General features: G+C 34.5%; 1 protein-coding gene across 4 annotated transcripts in view; it reads left to right on the forward strand.

Annotated features, from left to right (window-relative positions):
• Nucleotides 1-19,607, forward strand: part of LOC136031662 (neogenin-like) — a 159,492-nt gene that overhangs the window by 88,165 nt on the left and 51,720 nt on the right. For 2 of the 4 annotated variants that reach the window (XM_065711330.1, XM_065711333.1), the window contains exons 10-11: nucleotides 1,904-2,030; nucleotides 13,401-13,629. In XM_065711330.1, coding sequence (XP_065567402.1) covers nucleotides 1,904-2,030; nucleotides 13,401-13,629 — 356 coding nt within the window. The remainder of the gene's footprint in view (nucleotides 1-1,903; nucleotides 2,031-13,400; nucleotides 13,630-19,607) is intronic. The other 2 variants (XM_065711334.1, XM_065711331.1) reach the window with 1 other exon arrangement.

The following is a 19,607-nucleotide window of genomic DNA, read 5'->3' on the forward strand; positions in this document are numbered from 1 at the left end:
GAAGATCACGGTTTTCAAGTGTTAGTGGAGGTCCAAGGGGGTGAGGGTAAACTCCTCTTTCTTTTTAATTTCGTTGGTGCTTCAAAGGGTAGTCAAATTTAGCTAATTACTTTTGCTCATTTGCTTACACAGTTCATCGTGGTAACACTAACGACAATGTGGTACCGCCCTAAAAACTTAATAATACTGAAACAACCAAAAGAAAAAATATTAGTAAATTAGGGTTTTCAGGTAAGGATAGAACATTTTACCAGTGGGTAAAAAATATTTCTATTTTGATATCTAATGTACTTTTAGATATTGAACTTTTTTGTTTGAAAGTTTTTTTTCTTTTTTTACATTTTCAGTAAGCAGTTATATTAAGTTCAAAGCACAATTTTTGGCTCAATCACAAATTGTGTTTTCTTTCTAGAACGATAGGCCCAGACATACTTTAGATTTTTCAAGTTTACAACAGGCCATTTTTAATTGACATGGACGTCAGCTTTCAACCTAGGAACTAAATAAACATAAACTTTGGAAATTAACTTAAAGGTCGGATATAATAATAAGCTAAATGGAAATATGATAATTACGTTTTAAGACCATTATTTTTTAATCTTTCCAAGAAGGAGATTTTTAAAATGTGCATGCATTTTAAAATGGGAATTTCCTCAAGTTTTGTTTTTCAGAAAAAATGGTACTGAAAGATATGCGCTTTAGAATTGATTATAGAATTGATTTATTATTGATAATAAAGACCTAAGACTCGGGGATTCCGAGGGAGGTGTAAGAGTCATGTGGGTACATTTACAACCCTGAACCTTGGTGACTCAAGTGGTTGAGTGAGCTAAAGGGGGATAATTTCCTTGACAAGCAGAAGGAAGAGTAATAAGTTTTAGCGTGTCATTTGAGCCTGTTATTTTTACTATCACATTAATCAGTTAGAAATATAAGGCTTTATTTCAAGTGTTGGGGTATTTTGTTATTAGGGGGGGGGGTATGAAAAATAATAATATATGATTCAAAACTTGTCCAGCATAAAATACGGCTTGGTTTGAAATAGGTATAAGGGCAAATACGGGAAATACATAGGGATAAAGGTCTCGAAAGGTATATCGTATTTCTTATTCATAGGGAAGGGAGGACCTTTGTCACCTAGCCTTTCCTTGTTAGTGTCCTTGATAGTAGGGATGGAGCGATGATAAGTGTTTTATTGTGTATGTTTCTTGCTCGTTTTTCATTTTATATTCCTCTTTGTGCATTTTTGTATATTTAAAGGGTTCATATATATTATTATTATTATTAAAGAATTTTGCCGTAGAAGTACACGCTAAGACACGTCCGACCTAGGCAAATAACTGCCATTTATTGCCAATCCAGACTTGTCATTTTGTTTTTTTTTAGAGCATAGCTTCTAGTCAAGTTAAGAGTTCTAATTACTTTTCACTTAATTTTCTTGAATTTGTTTAAAGCATGTTTTAAGGTTTTGAAAGAACTTTTTTACAAATCTTTATTCAAGATTGACATTATGTTTCTGATATGCGATATTGTGGTACTATTACAACTTAAAGTCGCTTGCTTTTGTTAATTTATTTTTTGCAAGATTATTAAAAATATATCATATTCAGCCGTAGTAATGGAAATTTTTTACTCTCATTTTCCCCCTCTTTTAAAGCAATCCTTAATGTATTCTGGTGTTGCTACCGGCTTACACACGGGGACAGAGAAAATCCAACCGCCAAGAAATTATAGTGACCCACCCTCCTCAATCATTTAGAGATATGTACGTTAAAAGACATGAATTCCGTCCTCCATCCTTCGAAGATCTTATTTAGTATTCTTCTTTGGGTGTTAAGTTTATATTCCTGTGATTCTGTTATCGGATTTTAGTTTTTTTTTTTTTATTCGGATTATTTTTAAGATCTTCAATGGTCATGATTTACGAATTTTTGGATTGGTTGGTAACGACAGCGGCATTTACCAATGTGTGGCTTCAAATACGGCTGGAAACATTCAAACTGCCACTCAGCTGAAAGTCTTGCTACCAGGTAGGCTAAAAGCATGGGTAATTTTCTTCAACATTTTTACGTCTGATTTTATGTTTTACAATATAAATGTTTTTAACAACATTAATTTTTATTTTAGCTAAATTACCATTGAGTATAATTCTTACTTCCAGAATAAAAAATCATAATTAATTAGAAATGTCCATTCAAAGAATGAAGACGTTACCATTGACCATTAATAATTAATTAATAATTACTGATAGACGTCAATAATTACCATTGACGTTACCTTTCAGCAAAATTATGACTCAAAGTTTATTTATTTGATTTTTTGTGTAAGAGTTTCATGTTTTCTATTTTTGTGGCTTGAATTGTAATTCCTGAACCTAAAATCTACCAACGTTTAAAACTTGACCCTCTATTGCCATAATTTTAATTTCTTAATATAATGTGTCAACTTTAAAGCTTAGTATTTTTATTTAATTTATTGTAATTTTAGTTCCACCATGGAACTGGTGCCCTTTGACGGAAGGATGCCCTAAAAAAAGCTGAACAGGTTTTGTAAGGGTAGTTGCTTGTAGAATACCACAAAACTATTTCGGCATAGTTATAAGATTATGAATTTTGTTTATTTTCAAGTGTAGGGGGTGCATAAATAAAGTCAATAGTTCTATATTTAAAAGGTGTTGGTATCTCTAAGAGGAGGCAGATTAATGAATTAAAAAAGAAAATAAAACTTGCCCCTGTTCAGGCCCATCGAATTGCATTTTTTTTTCTTACTTTTTTTCGTTTGTATGGAACGCTAATCAAAGTATGACAGTTACTAGTTGTAAAGCTCAACATTCCAAGTTACTTTTGAAGCTTTCTTATCTTAAATGACCGTATATCTAGTTCTTACGCAAATCCCGTACTTTGTGTGTAACAACCTTAAACTGCCGAAACCGGACCAAATATGATGACTTCATCGAGCTACGTTAAATTATTCAAGCTAGATTCATGTACAATGCTTAATTAACTTAAATAATATTGTAATGTAAAGCTAAGTTCTGACAGAAGAAAGTAAATTTTACCTTCTCTTAGTGAATTTCGATTGCTATTTCTGATTGAGGGGCTATACCCGGATTTTTTTTTCGAGGGAGAGGTTATAAAAAAGCAACTAAAAACGCATAAACAATCGTTTTATATGCATTTCTGTTATGTTTTTAAGAGTCAGGCAAGCTTTTTTTTTTTGGGGGGGGGGGGAATCAAACCCTGTAACACCACTTTCGGTATGACCTTGCTTACTATCTCTGTTTGTGTTGTTGCTTTTTGTATGTTTTGATTTTTTTTACTCTGTTTCTTTTTTTTTTCGTTAGTAAGGGTTCCCAAGTGTGGAATTGAAATATTCGGTTTTTTTTTAGTCCTTCCTTATAAAACATTTTTACTCTTTGTCGTAAGCACTTATATTCCCACTTTCTTTATGAACATAAGCGGGTAGGACATTAGTCCACATGAAAACGGGTAATAGGAAATTCGACTTCCGAATTGACTACTGCCTGAACCTGTGCCTTAAAAGTCACTTTGAAGTAAGATAAGAAAATGAATTTAAATCAATAAAAACGTGTTTCTTAAAAAAAATTAATAAAAACGATCCTCTTGAAATTCAGCTTGATCAACTCCATTCTCTATCATGCTTTTGAATTTTTTTTCAGCAAATATTTGGTGTTTTAATATCAAAACCACAAAGGAAAAAAGGGGAATAAACATTAGAGTTAGACCGGAACACAGTCAGTAGATAATATATTATTACTCAACGGATCCTTAAGAAGAGCGAGTTATGACGAAGATGAAGGAATCTTCTAAAGTTGAATTTGACCAAGTTCATTCTATGTCAAACTCTTGACTTTTTCAACTAAATATTTAATTAATTAATGTCAAAACCAAAAATGAAATAAAATTACTTAGAAAAAAATAAAGCAATGGAACTAGTCTGCAATAGAACCACTAGATAATATGGTATTTTTGGAAGAGAAATCCCCCCCCTCGAGAACGAAAAGGAAGCTTGTTTTGTTTACATCTAATGAAAGCATGTCATTCAAATGTCAAAAAATGTTACACTTCTTAAGAGTTTTTTGATACACAAAGTTTCCTAAGCCTTTGTCATTTACTCTACAAGCTATCTGCTTGAAAATCACCAAAATATATATGTAGCATACGTCCCGAGCCATAATTAACAACCTGGAAAATGTCGGCTGTTCAATGTTGATAAAATTCTATTTTCTGAAAACCATCAAAATGTGTATGTAGCCTAAATCCCGAGGCTTAATTAACAACCTGAAAAATGTCGACTTGTCCATGTTGATAAAATTCTATTTTCTGAAAACCATCAAAAAATGCATGTAGCCTAAATCCCGAGGCTTAATTAACAACCTGAAAAATGTCGGCTTGTCCATGTTGATAAAATTCCATCTTCTCAAATTGAGAAGAAATTATAATGAACGATTTTAGATTGGATTTGATTGGCCAATAGACTGATTTACATGTCATGTTAACTTAAAATTAACTGAAAAAAGAAGGCTTGTTTGTTTCTTCAACTAATGAAAGCATGTCCGTTAGTTGTCGCATGATTTACCACTTTCTAACCTCTCTTTTATAGCCCAAGTTTTCTATATCTTTGTCATTTACTCTACAAGCTATTTGCTTAAAATCCGCCAAAAAGTATATGTAGCCTACCACCCCGAGGCCTAGTTAACAACCTGGAATATATTGGCTGTTCCATGTCCATATTCAGGGTCAGAGAAAATCCAACCGCCAAGAAATTATAGTGACCCACCCTCCCCAATCATTTAGAGATATGTACGTTAGAAAACATGAATTCCGTCCCCCATCCTTCGAAGATCTTGTTTAGTTTTCTTCTTTGGGTTTTAAGTTTATACCCATATGAATCTGTTGTCGGATTTTAGTTTTTTTTTTTTTTAATCTGATTATTTTTAAGATCTTCAATGGTCATGATTTACGAATTTTTGGATTGGTTGGTAACGAAAGTCGCATTTACCAATATGTGGCACCCCGAGGCCTATTTAACAACCTGGACAATATTGGTTGTTCCATGTCCATAAACTTCTCAAATTGAACGATTTTAGATTGGTTTCGATTGGCCAATAGACTGATTTTCTTCCCCATTTAGATTGAAAGAAAAAGCAGGCTTTCTTGTTTCTACGGCTAATGAAGGCCTGTCGGTTATTTGTCACATAATTTAGCACTTTCTAAGCTCTCTTTTATAGCCCATGTTTTCTATATCTTAGGTTTCTACTGCACAAGCTATTTGTTTGGAAATTCCCGAAAAAGTTTCGTTACAAGCTATTTGGTTCTAAGAGATCAAAAAGTTTCTGTAGTTTACATTCCGTGGCTTAATTAACACATTGGAAAATACGTTTAGTTCTGTGAAAGTTTACTGTTTTTCCAAGGCTTAAATTATCTAGTTCTGTTGATTGAAGCTTTGTTTTAGTATTTAGGAACCTTTAATTTTGTACTATAATGGCACAGTATCTTTCGTGATTTATTTTCATGAACGCTAAGCGCTCTTTTTTACGAGAATTTTAGAACTTTTATACGAGAATGTTATATTCCCATATTTTACTCAACTTTCAAATTAATTGGTGTTATGTAGATATGATGTGGGTTTACTTTTTTTTCAGTTTTGCATAGAATGTTTGCAGAAATATGCCAATTATTAGGTTGTATCATTCAACCTGTTTGGCTATTTTCTAGTTGCGTTTCCAGTTTGGGTAGGGAAATACTTCAAGTTAAAAAACATTATGCCATTTAAACAAGAATCCTTAAAGTATTGTTTAATTTCATTGCTATTAAGTTGCATCCTTTAAAATATTGTTTTCGGCTGTTTTGTCTGTTGCGTTTCGCAACAGACAAAACAAATCTAAACTAAACTAAAAACAAAACTAAAGACATCGTTTTGCCAATGCCGATTTTTAAGTTGTATCGTTCAAGATATTTTGCGGAGACTGGAACTTCACGGAAGGTAGTAATAAGTAAAGCTTTGATTAGGTTGAGGAGGTGGAGGAGTGGGTGTAGCTTTGTTGGTTCTAGGTGGCCTGATGCGGCTATGAGTTGTCAGCAATAGTAGTAGCAGCATTAGGTATCCGGGTTTTAGAAGAACACCTGGAAATAGTATTTAACTAATGCCAATCTACTGATGCCAATTAACTAAGGAGGGTTCAGAAATACCCCAGTTTGTAGAAATTCTCTGGTTTCTGAAGTATTGCTGCTACTGCTACTAAAAACTTGGTGCAACGCTAAGCTGACTGAGGGCAACACAGTGGCGCACGCTCTTTATCCGCACTTATACATTGAAACCTTCACTCTTTACCTCTTCCCACGAAGATCCAATTTCCTTTAAATCCTTCCTTATGATCTCTTCTTACCCCATTCAGACTCAACCTGTTTTTGGACCTTTTCCATATGGATGGCCAAAAACCACAATATTTGGCAATTTGTAACTTTTATCCGTATAGCATGGTCGAACCATCTTAACCTACCTTTCACGGTAGTCCTAGAAAGCAGGATTGGTCCCATTTTCGCACAGCTTATTGCTTGACTTACAACCAGTCAAACGAGTATCCAAGACTATCCTTAGACAACTCCCTAGAAAATATTAAAGAGATGTTTCTCATCCTTTAAAAATGCCCAGTTTTTCAGAACCATGCTTGACCATTGTCAGTGCCGAGGCTCACAATGTTCTTTGCTTAGTGCACACACCCTCAAAACGTGCACACACACTTCCTATTCCTCCAAATGTTTTTCGACTGGCACACGTTGCACTTTGACTACTCTACTTTTTACTTTTTTTTCAGATACCACTTAATAGCTTTTTACCTTTCAAGGTATTGTGTGGGCTATTTTGTCAATATATTGTATCAAATTATTAGAAGGGATTAAATATACTTTGACAATAAGGTGTCTAAGGTCTTGAAAAGGAACTTCCGAAAAAATCTTGTTTTTTCATTGCCCATTTTGAAATTTATATCGTACCAAGATGTTTTTTGGGCTGGTTTTTCAGTGACATTTTCAGTTTTAAATTTAAGGTGTGGAAAAATGTCGAGTTATAGAATATTTTTGGCCTCAGAAGTAGCTCGCTAAAAATATTACTTCTTAAAATTTCGAATTAATTGGCTGTATCGTTCAAGGTGTTATAGGGTCCTTTTTTCGGTTGTTTTCGGTTTTAAGGAAAGTCTTGGAAATATATTAGGTAAAAAATATGTGTGCCTTCTGAAAAAAAAGATTATACTGAAAATACTGGTTTGAAAATACTTTAACCTGTAGAATATTTGTGGTTTGAAGTAACCTACTAAAAACACTATTTTGTGTTAAAACCAATAACTAGGTTGCATTGTTCTGGGCGTTTAGAGGGCTACTTTGCCTTTCGTTTTTCCAGATCTAAGTAAAGGTTTTAAATGTGCTTAAATTATAAAATGTATGTAGTTTTTATATAATATCCTTGAAAAATCATTTTTGTCAGCACCAGTTATTAAGATTTTATTTTTCAAGATATTTTGAGGCATGTTTTGTCAGCTGTATTTCAAATTCTATTTAAGGAAGGTTTGAAAATCCCGGAAATTATAAAATACTAGCAAACTTATTGCCTTCCTCCATTTGCTTGGGTCTTTGGCCATCGCTAATCTTACCTCCCTTATCTTGGACCTTCGACCCCTGCATACTTTAATTCATTTTAATGTCATTTTCTATTACATTTTATTTTCTATTTCATTTTCTTTCATTCACTTATGCTTTTAAACTTGTTGGCTGTGCCAGTTTTAACTCAGGAGAGTTACCAACCCCATCCTTGCTTCTTGGTCAATATTTCAAAGACCGTTTAACACAAAACTATGTAGTTTAAATTCTAGGTATTATTAATGTTATAAGAACAAATCTAATTACTCTTTACCGTAACTGCCAAAAAACTCTGTTACTCTTAAGCATTCGTCGCAACGTTATGGAACCTACTACATAACATCAACAAGAGCCAAGAGCTCATATGGCACTTGTGACGAGGTCAGGAGAGCCAAGAGCTTCTTCCCACTAAGTTTTATTACTATCTCTTCACTCTAAGCGTTTTCGAAGATTTCCGGTTTCCCCCTCCAACTCCCCCCCCCCCCCCAGTATCACCGGATCCGGTCGGGATATAAAATAAGAGCTCTGAGACACGAGGTCCTTCTAAACATCAAATTTCATTAAGATCTGATAACCCGTTCGTAAGTTAAAGATATCTTATTTTTTTCTGATTTTTCTGAATTAATGAATTAGGTGTCCCCCCGCCCTCCCAAAGAGAGCAGATCTGGTCCAGTTATGTCAATAACGCATCTAGGACATTTGCTTATTTTTCCCACCAAGTTTCATCCCGATCTCTCCACTCTAAGCGTTTTTCAAGATTTCCGACTCCCCCTAACTCCTCCCAATGACACTGGATCTGGTCGGGATTTAAAATAAGAGGTCTGAGTTACGAGGTCCTTCTAAATATCAAATTTCATTAAGATCCGATCACTCTTTCGTAAGTAAAAAATACATCACCTTTTCTAATTTTTCCGAATTAACCCCCCACCCCCTCCAACTTCCCCTAAGAGAGCGGATCCATTCCGGTTAAGTCAATCACGTATCTAGGACTTGTGCTGACTTTTGTCACCAAGTTTCATCCTGATCCCTCCACTCTAAGTGCTTTCCAAGATTTCAGGTTTCCCTCTCTAACTTATCCCAATGTCACCAGATCTGGCCGGGATTTAAATTTATAACTGTGAAACATGATATCCTTCTAAATTTCAAATTTCATTAAGATCCGATCACCCACTCGTAAGTTAAAAATACCTCTTTTTTCTAATTTTTCCGAATTAACCGTCCCCCTACTCACCCCCCGCCCCAGATGGTCAAATCGGGGAAACGACTATTTCTAATTTAATCTGGTTTGGTCCCTAATACGCCTGCCAAATTTTATCGTCCTAGCTTATCTAAGTGCCCAAACTAGCAAAACCGGGACAGACAGACCGACAGAATTTGCGATCGCTATATGTTACTTGGTAAATAGCCTACCAAGTGCCATAACAAGCAACTCGATTAGGAGGATATCTTCAAATACCCGACGTATGATGTTACGCAAACTTTACAGGTATACCTGATCATTACATGGTATTTTTTTTTAATTCCTTCTCGTTAGCTCTCACTGGTACCAGTCACTTTGCTGCTTTAATCTGAAAAACCAGTAACTACATTTATATATCAGTTACGCTTAAAAACAAACAAATTTATGTACTTGCCGTATCAATTAATCCTTAAGTTTGAGCAGTTAAAAATGAAACAGATTTAATTTCGGGCATATAAAGGATTATCCATGCCCAACATCTACCCAGCTGTTTTACAGTGTACCCTTCCGCCACAGGGCATGCCTTCCATGGTGTCAACAAAATTACAATAATTATGTAGGTATTGTAGTTTTGTGCAATCTTTCTGAAATAGTTTTCTTTTTTTCCTGTTGAGCATGTAAGAAAAGTTTCAATTATGTGAACTTTAAACTTATTAAATTTTTTTTTAACTTTTTCGGATGCTGATCTACGGTGCGCAGGAACTGATCTCCTGATTCGATGTCTTCGGCCGGGAGTGAAATGTGTGGTTGGGGGCAAATCATCCAATGCTTCCCCCTCCCCCTAATTTCTCAAGGTACCCATCTAGAGCTGGGTCGACTCTTGCTGTGCTTACAGAGTCACACAATGGACCCGGTTCCAAACTAAATGCCCAGTGACACCAGGACTCGAACCCTAGACTATAGTATTTCTAGTCTACAAATGAAAGCATGTAAATAATTTGTCAAAGGACTTAATAATCCCTACACTCTCTTTTATGGCCCATGTTCTCTAAGTCTTTGGTATTTATTTAACAAGCTATTTGGCTGGAAATCATCAGAAAGTTTCTGTAGATTACATTCCAAGTCATAATTAACGGACTGGAAAATGCGCTGAGCTTTGAGAAGTTTACTTTTTCTGTAGATTCATGTAATTTTCTTGCTTTTGACTGAAAGTTGTTCCATTTAGTGTTACAATTCATCAATATCATAATGTTGCAATGCATTATTATTAGTATTTGTGAATGTGCGTTTACGCACGTGTAAGTTCGAACCCTATTCAAAGATAAATTTTATTTGTCTACTGCCTACCACAGGGTAGGCATAAGTCTACCACAGGGTAAACTTAGAGTACCAAGGGCACCAAAAACGAAGTTTGATTGTTTAAATTGTTTAGGTGAAACTTTACACAACCATATACGTCTTAAAAATTGCGTCAAACGAATGAAAAAGATCCCCAATTTTTAGTTTAGTTTTTTAAACTTGCAGGCGTCGAGTTTAAAAATATAGAACGTGTGTAAGCAGTCTGCACAAAATAAGCGAAAAAAATATATCATCATGGACTTCTAGAAGAACAACTTTCATGATTGCTTTAGAGAAAGACAAACACTTCCATATATCTAAGCTTTGGAATAACATGAGTATTATTAAGATTATTCAAGATTAAAAACTTCAAATTATTTGCTTATTTACTTAGCTAAAAGAATATTTTTTTTAGAAAGACCATTTAGGCAATTCTATTATGTTTATTTCTTTAGTTGATTATTGACACATAATTTAGAATCCTTATTTTCTTCAGTTTTAAAAATGTTATCGTCCGCAAACATGAAGGATAATTAGAAGGATATGAAATATGAGCAATTTGTTCTTCTAGATTAACCTGGTAATCAGTGTTTTTGTCAGCATATACTAGTTGAGACCAATGAACCTATAAGATTTAATTGCCTAATTTTGCAACGTGTATCATAGAAAAATTTCAAAAAAAAAATCAAAGAAAATCTCGGTTTTCAGCAATGAAAAGACCAAGGATGAATCCAGAGGGAAATAATGTTTTCATTTGATGTCCTTGGTACTTTAACCTACATAGTTACGTTTTATACTTTGGAATCGAGACGATTCATGGAGTGTATATTCATAGGTAGTATCGCCATGAACGAGCTCTGTAAACTCATGTAATTTTCTCGCTGTTGACTGAATATTACCCTATCTAGTGTTGCAATACACCAATATTACAATGTTGCAGCGCTTTATTATTAGTGGGCTATTTGTAAATACACGTTTATGTCATGGTCGCTTATGTCACCTCCTTTCAAGTGCATCTTCAAAATTCTTGATACTGGTAGCATTTTTTTTTTTGCATGCTTTGCATTATGTTACCTTCATTTGTTTTAGTTCTTCTTTGTTAATGCAAGCTCGTGGTTTGATTACATAAACTGAAGAAGTTTTCGAAAGTAAAGGAAGCTTGTCATATTGTAAGAAAACTCTTTGGTTTTTGATTAACTTCTTGTTTAGGATTCAGTTCTTCTTTCCCGGAGAAATTGGTGAAAAATTACAGGAATTTAGCCACGGTCCTTAGAACAGAAATTGGGCCGGGGTTAAGTAATTTCACGTGCACTAACGAGAACAAAGCTAAAGGAAGAACGCAAATACATGCTGTCGGTCTTACTCCTAAAAGCCAGCATCTAAAATTTTTCTGCACATCTAAAGTAATTGCCGAAAACCGTTAACTAAGCTGCTCTAAAAGGGGTATATCAGCATGATTATGTAGATAAGAGGGTCGACGCAATGATATATGTAACTTATAAAGTGTGGAAACTGGTGCTGTTGTCGGCATAAAAGTATCATCAATCGATATATGGCGTTTATAGTTTGTTTTTTCGTCGACACTAGTGTCAGTTTTCACTCTTAAGTTACCCATACTGTTTCAATCGATGTATGATTGAAGATACATTACTATGTTGATCCTCCTCCTGATTGATCGTCGTACAAACGGGGGAGCCATTCAGCTTCCCATGAACCTCCAGTTATCTTTAAAACGTATTTATGATGTTCTCCCATCTATTAGCGTAGCTCCAGCTTTTTTTATTAGGGGGGAGTGGTAAGATGGGTCCAAATCTAGAGAGTCAAGGGGCATGGGCTATATAATATTTTCTATCCAAATTATTGGGGGACCCTCCCCCCAACTGACGTCTTTGCCACCATCCCTTTTAAGGACGGCATACTTTTTATTTGGCCCCAGATAGATGACCAAATAGCGAAATTTTTGGCAATCTGTATTCCTCCAGGTCAGAAAGGTGTAGATGGCCTAGCCATCCACACCTTTCCTTCACTATCTAATGGTTTTATGCCAAGGCCGATCGTTTTACCGGGTGTTTCTGTTGGCTTGCTGCTTAATTTATTTTTTCAGCAATAGCGAGGATAATGTTTCTTTTTTGAGAAATTTAAGTCTTTTTTTTTTAAGAATTATTTCAGAAGTTTGGAAATGTAAGATACGACTTTTAGGTATAACAGCGACGACTTAAAAGCAAGCACAATTTACAGGAGCAGAATATGGATACCTAGGCCAGGGGTTTCTAATTTTCTCTGACGCCATCCAGGATCAATTTAGGGGAAGAGGAATGTCTCTTCCCTCTGTTCATGTGTGCCCTTGATTCTCAGCATGGGGCAAAGGTAAATCATGAGCAGAGTGTGCACCCTCCGGCTGATTAAGCTTTAGAGCCTTAATTTTGATAAAATAATGTTTTTCATGCGAATGATGTCACATTCATATGCATTTAAAGAGCGCACAAAGATGCATGATAGTATTGAAACAACGTCATGCATTATATAAAAAGGTTTTTGTATATATGCAAAAAATAAGTAAAATTAGTATATTATGCTAAAAAAGTAACATAAAATATGCCTTGAGGATGACTCGAAAAAAGATACCAGGTTGATGGTGATTTAGGCTTCCTTTTGGTGTATACGCTTAGAATTTAGATCTACCAAATTCAAATATCATGAGGGGGCATCAAGATTTTAAAAATAGCTAGATGGGACATTGCCTAAAGTCGGTGGGGAATCATTGATATGTGCTCAAAGCCACTTCCAGATGGTTTCGATTTTGTGAGAAATTCGCTTTGGACAGGAGCTTGGTTGGTGCGCATCTGCATTACCACTGAAAACTAGATTATGCTTATGTAACGAGTATTTTTTGAACTATAAATCTCGAAATAGCTTTTCAAACCTACTTTTTACTATTTGGATTTTCTGCTTCTTCACCACAGTTGTGACGTCAAAATAAACAAAGAAAGCACATTCATGAATAGTGATATGCACATGTGAATAGTGATGCTAGGACATCATTGTGATAGAATAGCATATAGATTATCGTGCTTATTTGGTTTAACTACTATAATAGTGATATGCATTGCTTGTTTTTTTTTATCGTGTTTTCTTTTTCACTTTTAACAGTTTGTTTTCTTTGTTATGTTATTGTTTTGCATGTTTTGCTTTTTTAATGTGCATGGTCTTTCGTTTTGCCTTAAAAGGGGAGGAGAAAACTGACTATGGTCCAATTGTCCATCAAGATGTGACCTTCCCTGTAGGAGATCCTGAGGCTCCTGTGATCAGTTTAAAGGACACCCCTTCTGCACCCCGGAATTTAGAAGCAGTCATTGTTTCATCAAGATTTGTTACTCTACAGTGGAAAGAACCTGCCAAAACTAATGGGGAAATCTTGGCATATACTGTGTATTATAAGCAAGAAGACTCCGGGAGGTACTTCTTTTAATTACTTTTTTATTTTAATGATAAGATGTATGGTGCTAGGCTAAGCATATGCGACATGCCTCAGTTTCTTAATGCGTACTTTAGTGTTTCCTCTTGCAAATGTTAATCTACCCTCATTCATGAATATATGCATTTATATTATTATTATTATTATTATTATTATTATTATTATTATTATTATTATTATTATTATTATTATTAATATTATTATTATTATTATTAATTTATTACCCGTCAAAAACGGAAAAGACGGAGTATAAAAAAGAAAAAGAAAGAAAAAAAATTAAATACACTTCAACTAAAAACACTATAAAATAACACTAGTCCAGGGGTGGTTGGCTCTTAAAACATTGATACTGAATTTGGAAATTCTTCTCTCTATGGCCATGGAAGGGTTGGTGACCTTGTATTTTATGGAGATGTCGGCATTGCTGTGCCAAAGAGGGAGACGCAGAAGAAACTTGGCATATCTGTAGAATGCGCTACAAATGGCTTTCTTTTCGGTATTTGTGAGTATTTTCCAGAAGGGAACCAGAGCAAGCAGATCCATGCTGTTACAGAAAGGTTTCGCAAAAGTTTTATACCCTTTATTCTGGAACACCTTAACAATAATTCGTGATTATGTACTTGCCAAATTCCCCTTTTCCTCTATTGCCGTTTTTATTCTTTTTTTATTTACTGCAATGTTTTTGTAATTTAATTGTTAAGTTTACTGATTTGTCCTTTATCTTTGATGATTTTGCTTTTTAATTCCTTTTAATTTTAAGTGATTGACTTAATGTACTGTTTTGAACTTTTTTTCTTAGCCTTTACTGACATATAAAGCGAATTCGGCTCTATAGAGCTTGTGATAGCCTTTTGAAAATAAATATTATTTTATCTTATGGGGGGTACTAAAGCATTGTATAGCTGGGCAAGGAGAGGACGGTTGAAACGATACTTATTGGCAACAAGTAATCCGTAAGACGCTCGTAGACGGGAACAGAAGTGGTTGTCAGTACTGAGCGTGTGTCCTTCAATGTAGAAGAAATAGGGAGGCCAAGATTCCGTGAGACTCCTTTATTGCACCTCAAACTTCCATTAGAGTCATTTTTATATATCAGTTTTAAGATATCAGTTAACCTCGTCCATGAATGGTCTAAAATACTAACAAAATAAACGACACCTTAAAGGCTTGTCAAAGTTAATTGAGTCAATTATGGTAGCTTACTTTATACTATATACTAAAAAAGGATAAAAGATGAAAAATCTCCAGACTCCATGAGATTCCTTTATTGACAAATTCAAAAAATAACAAATCAAATTAAAAAAAAAAAAACAATAGCCACTACTTTAAGGTCAAATAATCTGTGGTTAGTGACTCAATTAATTAATTAACTCTCATATATATATATATATATATATATATATATATATATATATATATATATATATATATATATATATATATATATATATATACATATATACATATATATATATGGGGGGTACTAAAGCATTGTATAGCTGGGCAAGGAGAGGACGGTTGAAACGATACTTATTGGCAACAAGTAATCCGTAAGACGCTCGTAGACGGGAACAGAAGTGGTTGTCAGTACTGAGCGTGTGTCCTTCAATGTAGAAGAAATAGGGAGGCCAAGATTCCGTGAGACTCCTTTATTGCACCTCAAACTTCCATTAGAGTCATTACTGTTTTTCATTTTGGAAATTTTAAGATATCAGTTAACCTCGTCCATGAATGGTCTAAAATACTAACAAAATAAACGACACCTTAAAGGCTTGTCAAAGTTAATTGAGTCAATTATGGTAGCTTACTTTATACTATATACTAAAAAAGGATAAAAGATGAAAAATCTCCAGACTCCATGAGATTCCTTTATTGACAAATTCAAAAAATAACAAATCAAATTAAAAAAAAAAAAACAATAGCCACTACTTTAAGGTCAAATAATCTGTGGTTAGTGACTCAATTAATTAATTAACTCTCATATATATATATATATATATATATATATATATATATATATATATATATATATATATATATATATATATATATATATATATATATATATATATATACATATATATATATATATATATATATAAATAAATATATATACACTAAAAGAACTAACAAATACGAAGAAAATAATAATAATAATAAGAAAGAAAAACGAAAAGAAAAAGAAGAAAGACAGAAAAAAGAAGAAAATGACTAAACCCTCACAAGGTACCTGCTTTCACTCTGTATCTCGACAAAGTAGGGAATTTTTGACCTATGATTTAAATAAAGAAACTAATCCAGAACCCGTAATTCTGTCTGGGAGGTTATTCCAGAGGGTTACACTTAAGTAACGAAAGAATTGAGCTGATCTCACTGTATTTCCCTTCTCATATACTAGCTTATCCGCGTTCCTAGTATGTTTAAATAAAAAAAACAAGTTTTTTTAAATGAAAGTAAGGAGCGACATTAAAACTTAAAACGAACAGAAATTACTCCGTATATGAAAGGGGCTTTTCTTCCTCAACGCCTCCTTCTGTACGCTAAAGTTTGACTCTTTCTCTTAGCTCTATTTTTTTTTAAAAGGAAAAAACTTTAGCGCAAAGAGCGGGGCGTTGAGGAAGAAAAGCCCATTTCATATACGGAGTAATTTCTGTTCGTTTTAAGTTTTAATGTCGCTCCTTACTTTCATTTAAAAAAACTTGTTTTTTTATTTAATTTCTGGACGTTTTTTAATTCATGCATGTTTTGATCTTGGCTCTCCGCACATAAATAATTAAAACGAAATTTGCATATTCATTTTCTTTTTGGCTAAATGGCTTTCTCATAGTTTTAATCGGAAGATTTTGAGAAAAAAGGAGAGAGGGAGGAAGCCTAGCTGCCCTCTAATTTTTTGATTACTTAAAAAGGCAACTAGAACTTTTAATTGTTTTACGAACATTTTCATTAGTAAACAATATTCGTAATTTACGAATTAACTTACGTAACGAACTTCTATGTTCGTATATTTTTATTGCGTATATGAGGGAGTTCACCCCTCGTCGATACCTCGCTATTTACACTAAAGCTTATATTCTGTCCCAATTCCTTAAGAATGACCCTTGAATCACAAAGACCGTAGAATAAATAGCTGAAATTACTAAAAATACTTTCGCGTAAGGAGCGAGGTATTACGAGGAGGTAAACCCCTCATATGCGCAATAATTTCTCCTCGTTTTAAGTTTTAATGCTGCTCCTCACTTTCAGTAGAAAAAACTTCTCATATTTTATTTTTTATTTAATTTTTTCCTTGTTTTTTTTAAATAATGCAAAAAAATCCTGCGCCCCCTTCATTGAAAGTCTCTTCCCCCATGAGAAGTTTTTCCATGGAAAGCTCCTCCCGCGTAACCCCCCCCCCACATCAACTCTCCCTCCCAAACCGAAAAAAAATCCCCCTGAAAACGTCCGTACATTTCCCTGTAACCATTACTATATGTAAACACAGGTCAAAGTTTGTAACTTGCAACCCCTCTCAGGGAGACTGTGGGGTAGTAAGTCGTCCCCAAAGACATAGTTATTAGGTTTTTTGACTATGATGAATAAAATGGCTATCTCAGAATTTTGATCCGGTGACTTTTGGGAAAAAATGAGCGTGGGAGAAGGCCTAGGTGCCCTCCAATTTTTTTGGTCACTTAAAAAGGGCACTAGAACTTCTAATTTCCGTTAGAATGAGCCCTCCGCGACATTCTTGGACGACTGGGTCGATACGATCACCCCTGGAAAAAAAACAGGAAAAAAAAAACAACAAAAAACAAATAAACACGCATCTGTGATTTGTCTTCTGGCAAAAAATGCGAAATTCCACATTTTTGTAGATAGGAGCTTGAAACTTCTACAATAAGGTTCTCTGATACGCTGAATCTGATGGTGTGATTTTCGTTAAGATTGTATGACTTTTAGGGGGCGTTCTCCCCTATTTTCTAAAATGAGGCAAATTTTCTCAGGCTCGTAACTTTTGATAGGTCAGACTAATCTCGATGAAAGTTATATATTTGAAATCAGCATTAAAATGCGATTTTTTTTATGTAGCTATTGGTATCAAAATTCCATTTTTTAGAGTTTTGGTTACTATTGAGCCGGGTCGCTCCTTACGTTCCTTGGTCGTTTGATCAGCCGGGTCGTTTGATCAGACACATAAAAAGCAATTTTTTTTTTTTTTTTTACTGAAAGTAAGGAACCATGTTAAAACTTGAATTGAAGGGAAATTATTCCGTATGTGAAAGGGGCTGTCCCCTCCTCAACGCCCGGTCTTAACGCTAAAGTTTTTTATTGTTTTAAAAATTAGAGTTGTGAGAAAAAGTAAAACTTCAGCGCAAAGCTTAAGCTTTAGCTCTTTTGAAATTACTAAAAATACTTTAGCGTAAAGAGCGAGGTATTGAGGACGGGACGAACCCCCTCATATACCTAATAATTTTTGGTCGTTTTACGTTCTAATGTTGCTCCTTACTTTCAGTTGATAATTTTTATTTTTATTTAATTTCTCGTTGTTTTTTTTTTTAAATAACGCTGGGAAATCCAGCGCCCCCTTTATGGAAATTATCTTCCCCTGTGATAAATTCCTCCATGGAAGGATTCTCTAACGTAAGATCCCCCGACGCCCCTACCACCAGAAAAAATCCCCCCTGAAAACGTCAATATACTTCACAATAACCAATACTATATGTAAACAATGGGCAACATTCATAGCTTGCAGCCCTTCCCCCGGGAACTGTGGGGGATTAAATTATTCTCAAAGACATAGTCATTAGATTTTTCGAATATGCTGAACAAAATGGCTACCTCAAAATTTTGATCCGGTGACTCTGGAAAAAAATTAGGATGAAAGGGGGCGTAGTTGCCCCCCAATTTTTTTGTCACTTAAGAAGGGCACTATGACTTTTAATTCCCGTTAAAATGAGCCTTTTCGCAACATTCTAGGGCCACTTGATCGATACTATCACCCCTGAAAAAAAAAAAAGAAAAACAAAAAAAAACACGCATCCGTGACCTTTCTTCTGGCAAAAAATACAAGGTTCCACATTTTTGCAGATATGAGCTTGACACCTCTACAGTACGGTTCTCTGATACATTGAATCTGATGGTGTGATTTTCATTAAGATTCTATGACATTCAGGTTGTGTTTCCCCCTTTTTTCGAAAATACAGCAAATTTTCTCAGGCTCGTAGCTTTTGATGGTTAAAACTAAACTCTATGAAATTCTGTATTTCAAATCAGCATAAAAATCTAATTCTTTTGATGTGTATATTGGTGTTAAAATTCCAGTTTTTTCGAGTTTCGGTTACTATTGGGCCCCGTGTTGTCAAGCGCAGAATCAATCCGCTGTGGAACCACAAGGCTAAGTGTAATTGCGTGAATTTGGGATATAGCAGTAAACCCTTAGGGATTAGAATTAAATTCAGAATTTGGAATTATTATTGGTACTTATGTATTATACCGCCAACACTCAAGTGCTTCATTTAAGTAGAACCTAAGTAGAATTTGTTTCTCTGACTCTCAATCCTAATGAAATATCACAAACATGATGAAAATATAATAATTTAGAAACAAATTTGGGCCATATATGTGCACACTAGGGGCTGAGGAGGGTGGGGAATGTAGGTAAAGTATAACGGGTCTGCATACAAAATGTTTTAGGTACAATTATTCTGCATAGTATGAAGTAAGATTTGTTTCCCAACTTCACACTGTCAAAATAATTTACCCCCTCCCCTAATTTGCAAATATATAGCCCAAGTTATATATTTCCCATCTATTCTGTCACTTGTCTTTGTTTGTCTCACGCTAAGCGAAAAGAAAGGAACGAAGAAACCGGTTCTACTTAGATTCTACTTAAATGAAGCACTTGAGTGTTGGCGGTAGAATACATAAGTACTTTGCTATTCAAGTTTGTTTCTTTAGTTTTTGATTTCTTTAGTTATCACCT

This window comes from Artemia franciscana, chromosome 10 (assembly GCF_032884065.1).
Source record: "Artemia franciscana chromosome 10, ASM3288406v1, whole genome shotgun sequence".
Taxonomy (NCBI): Eukaryota; Metazoa; Arthropoda; class Branchiopoda; order Anostraca; family Artemiidae; genus Artemia; species Artemia franciscana.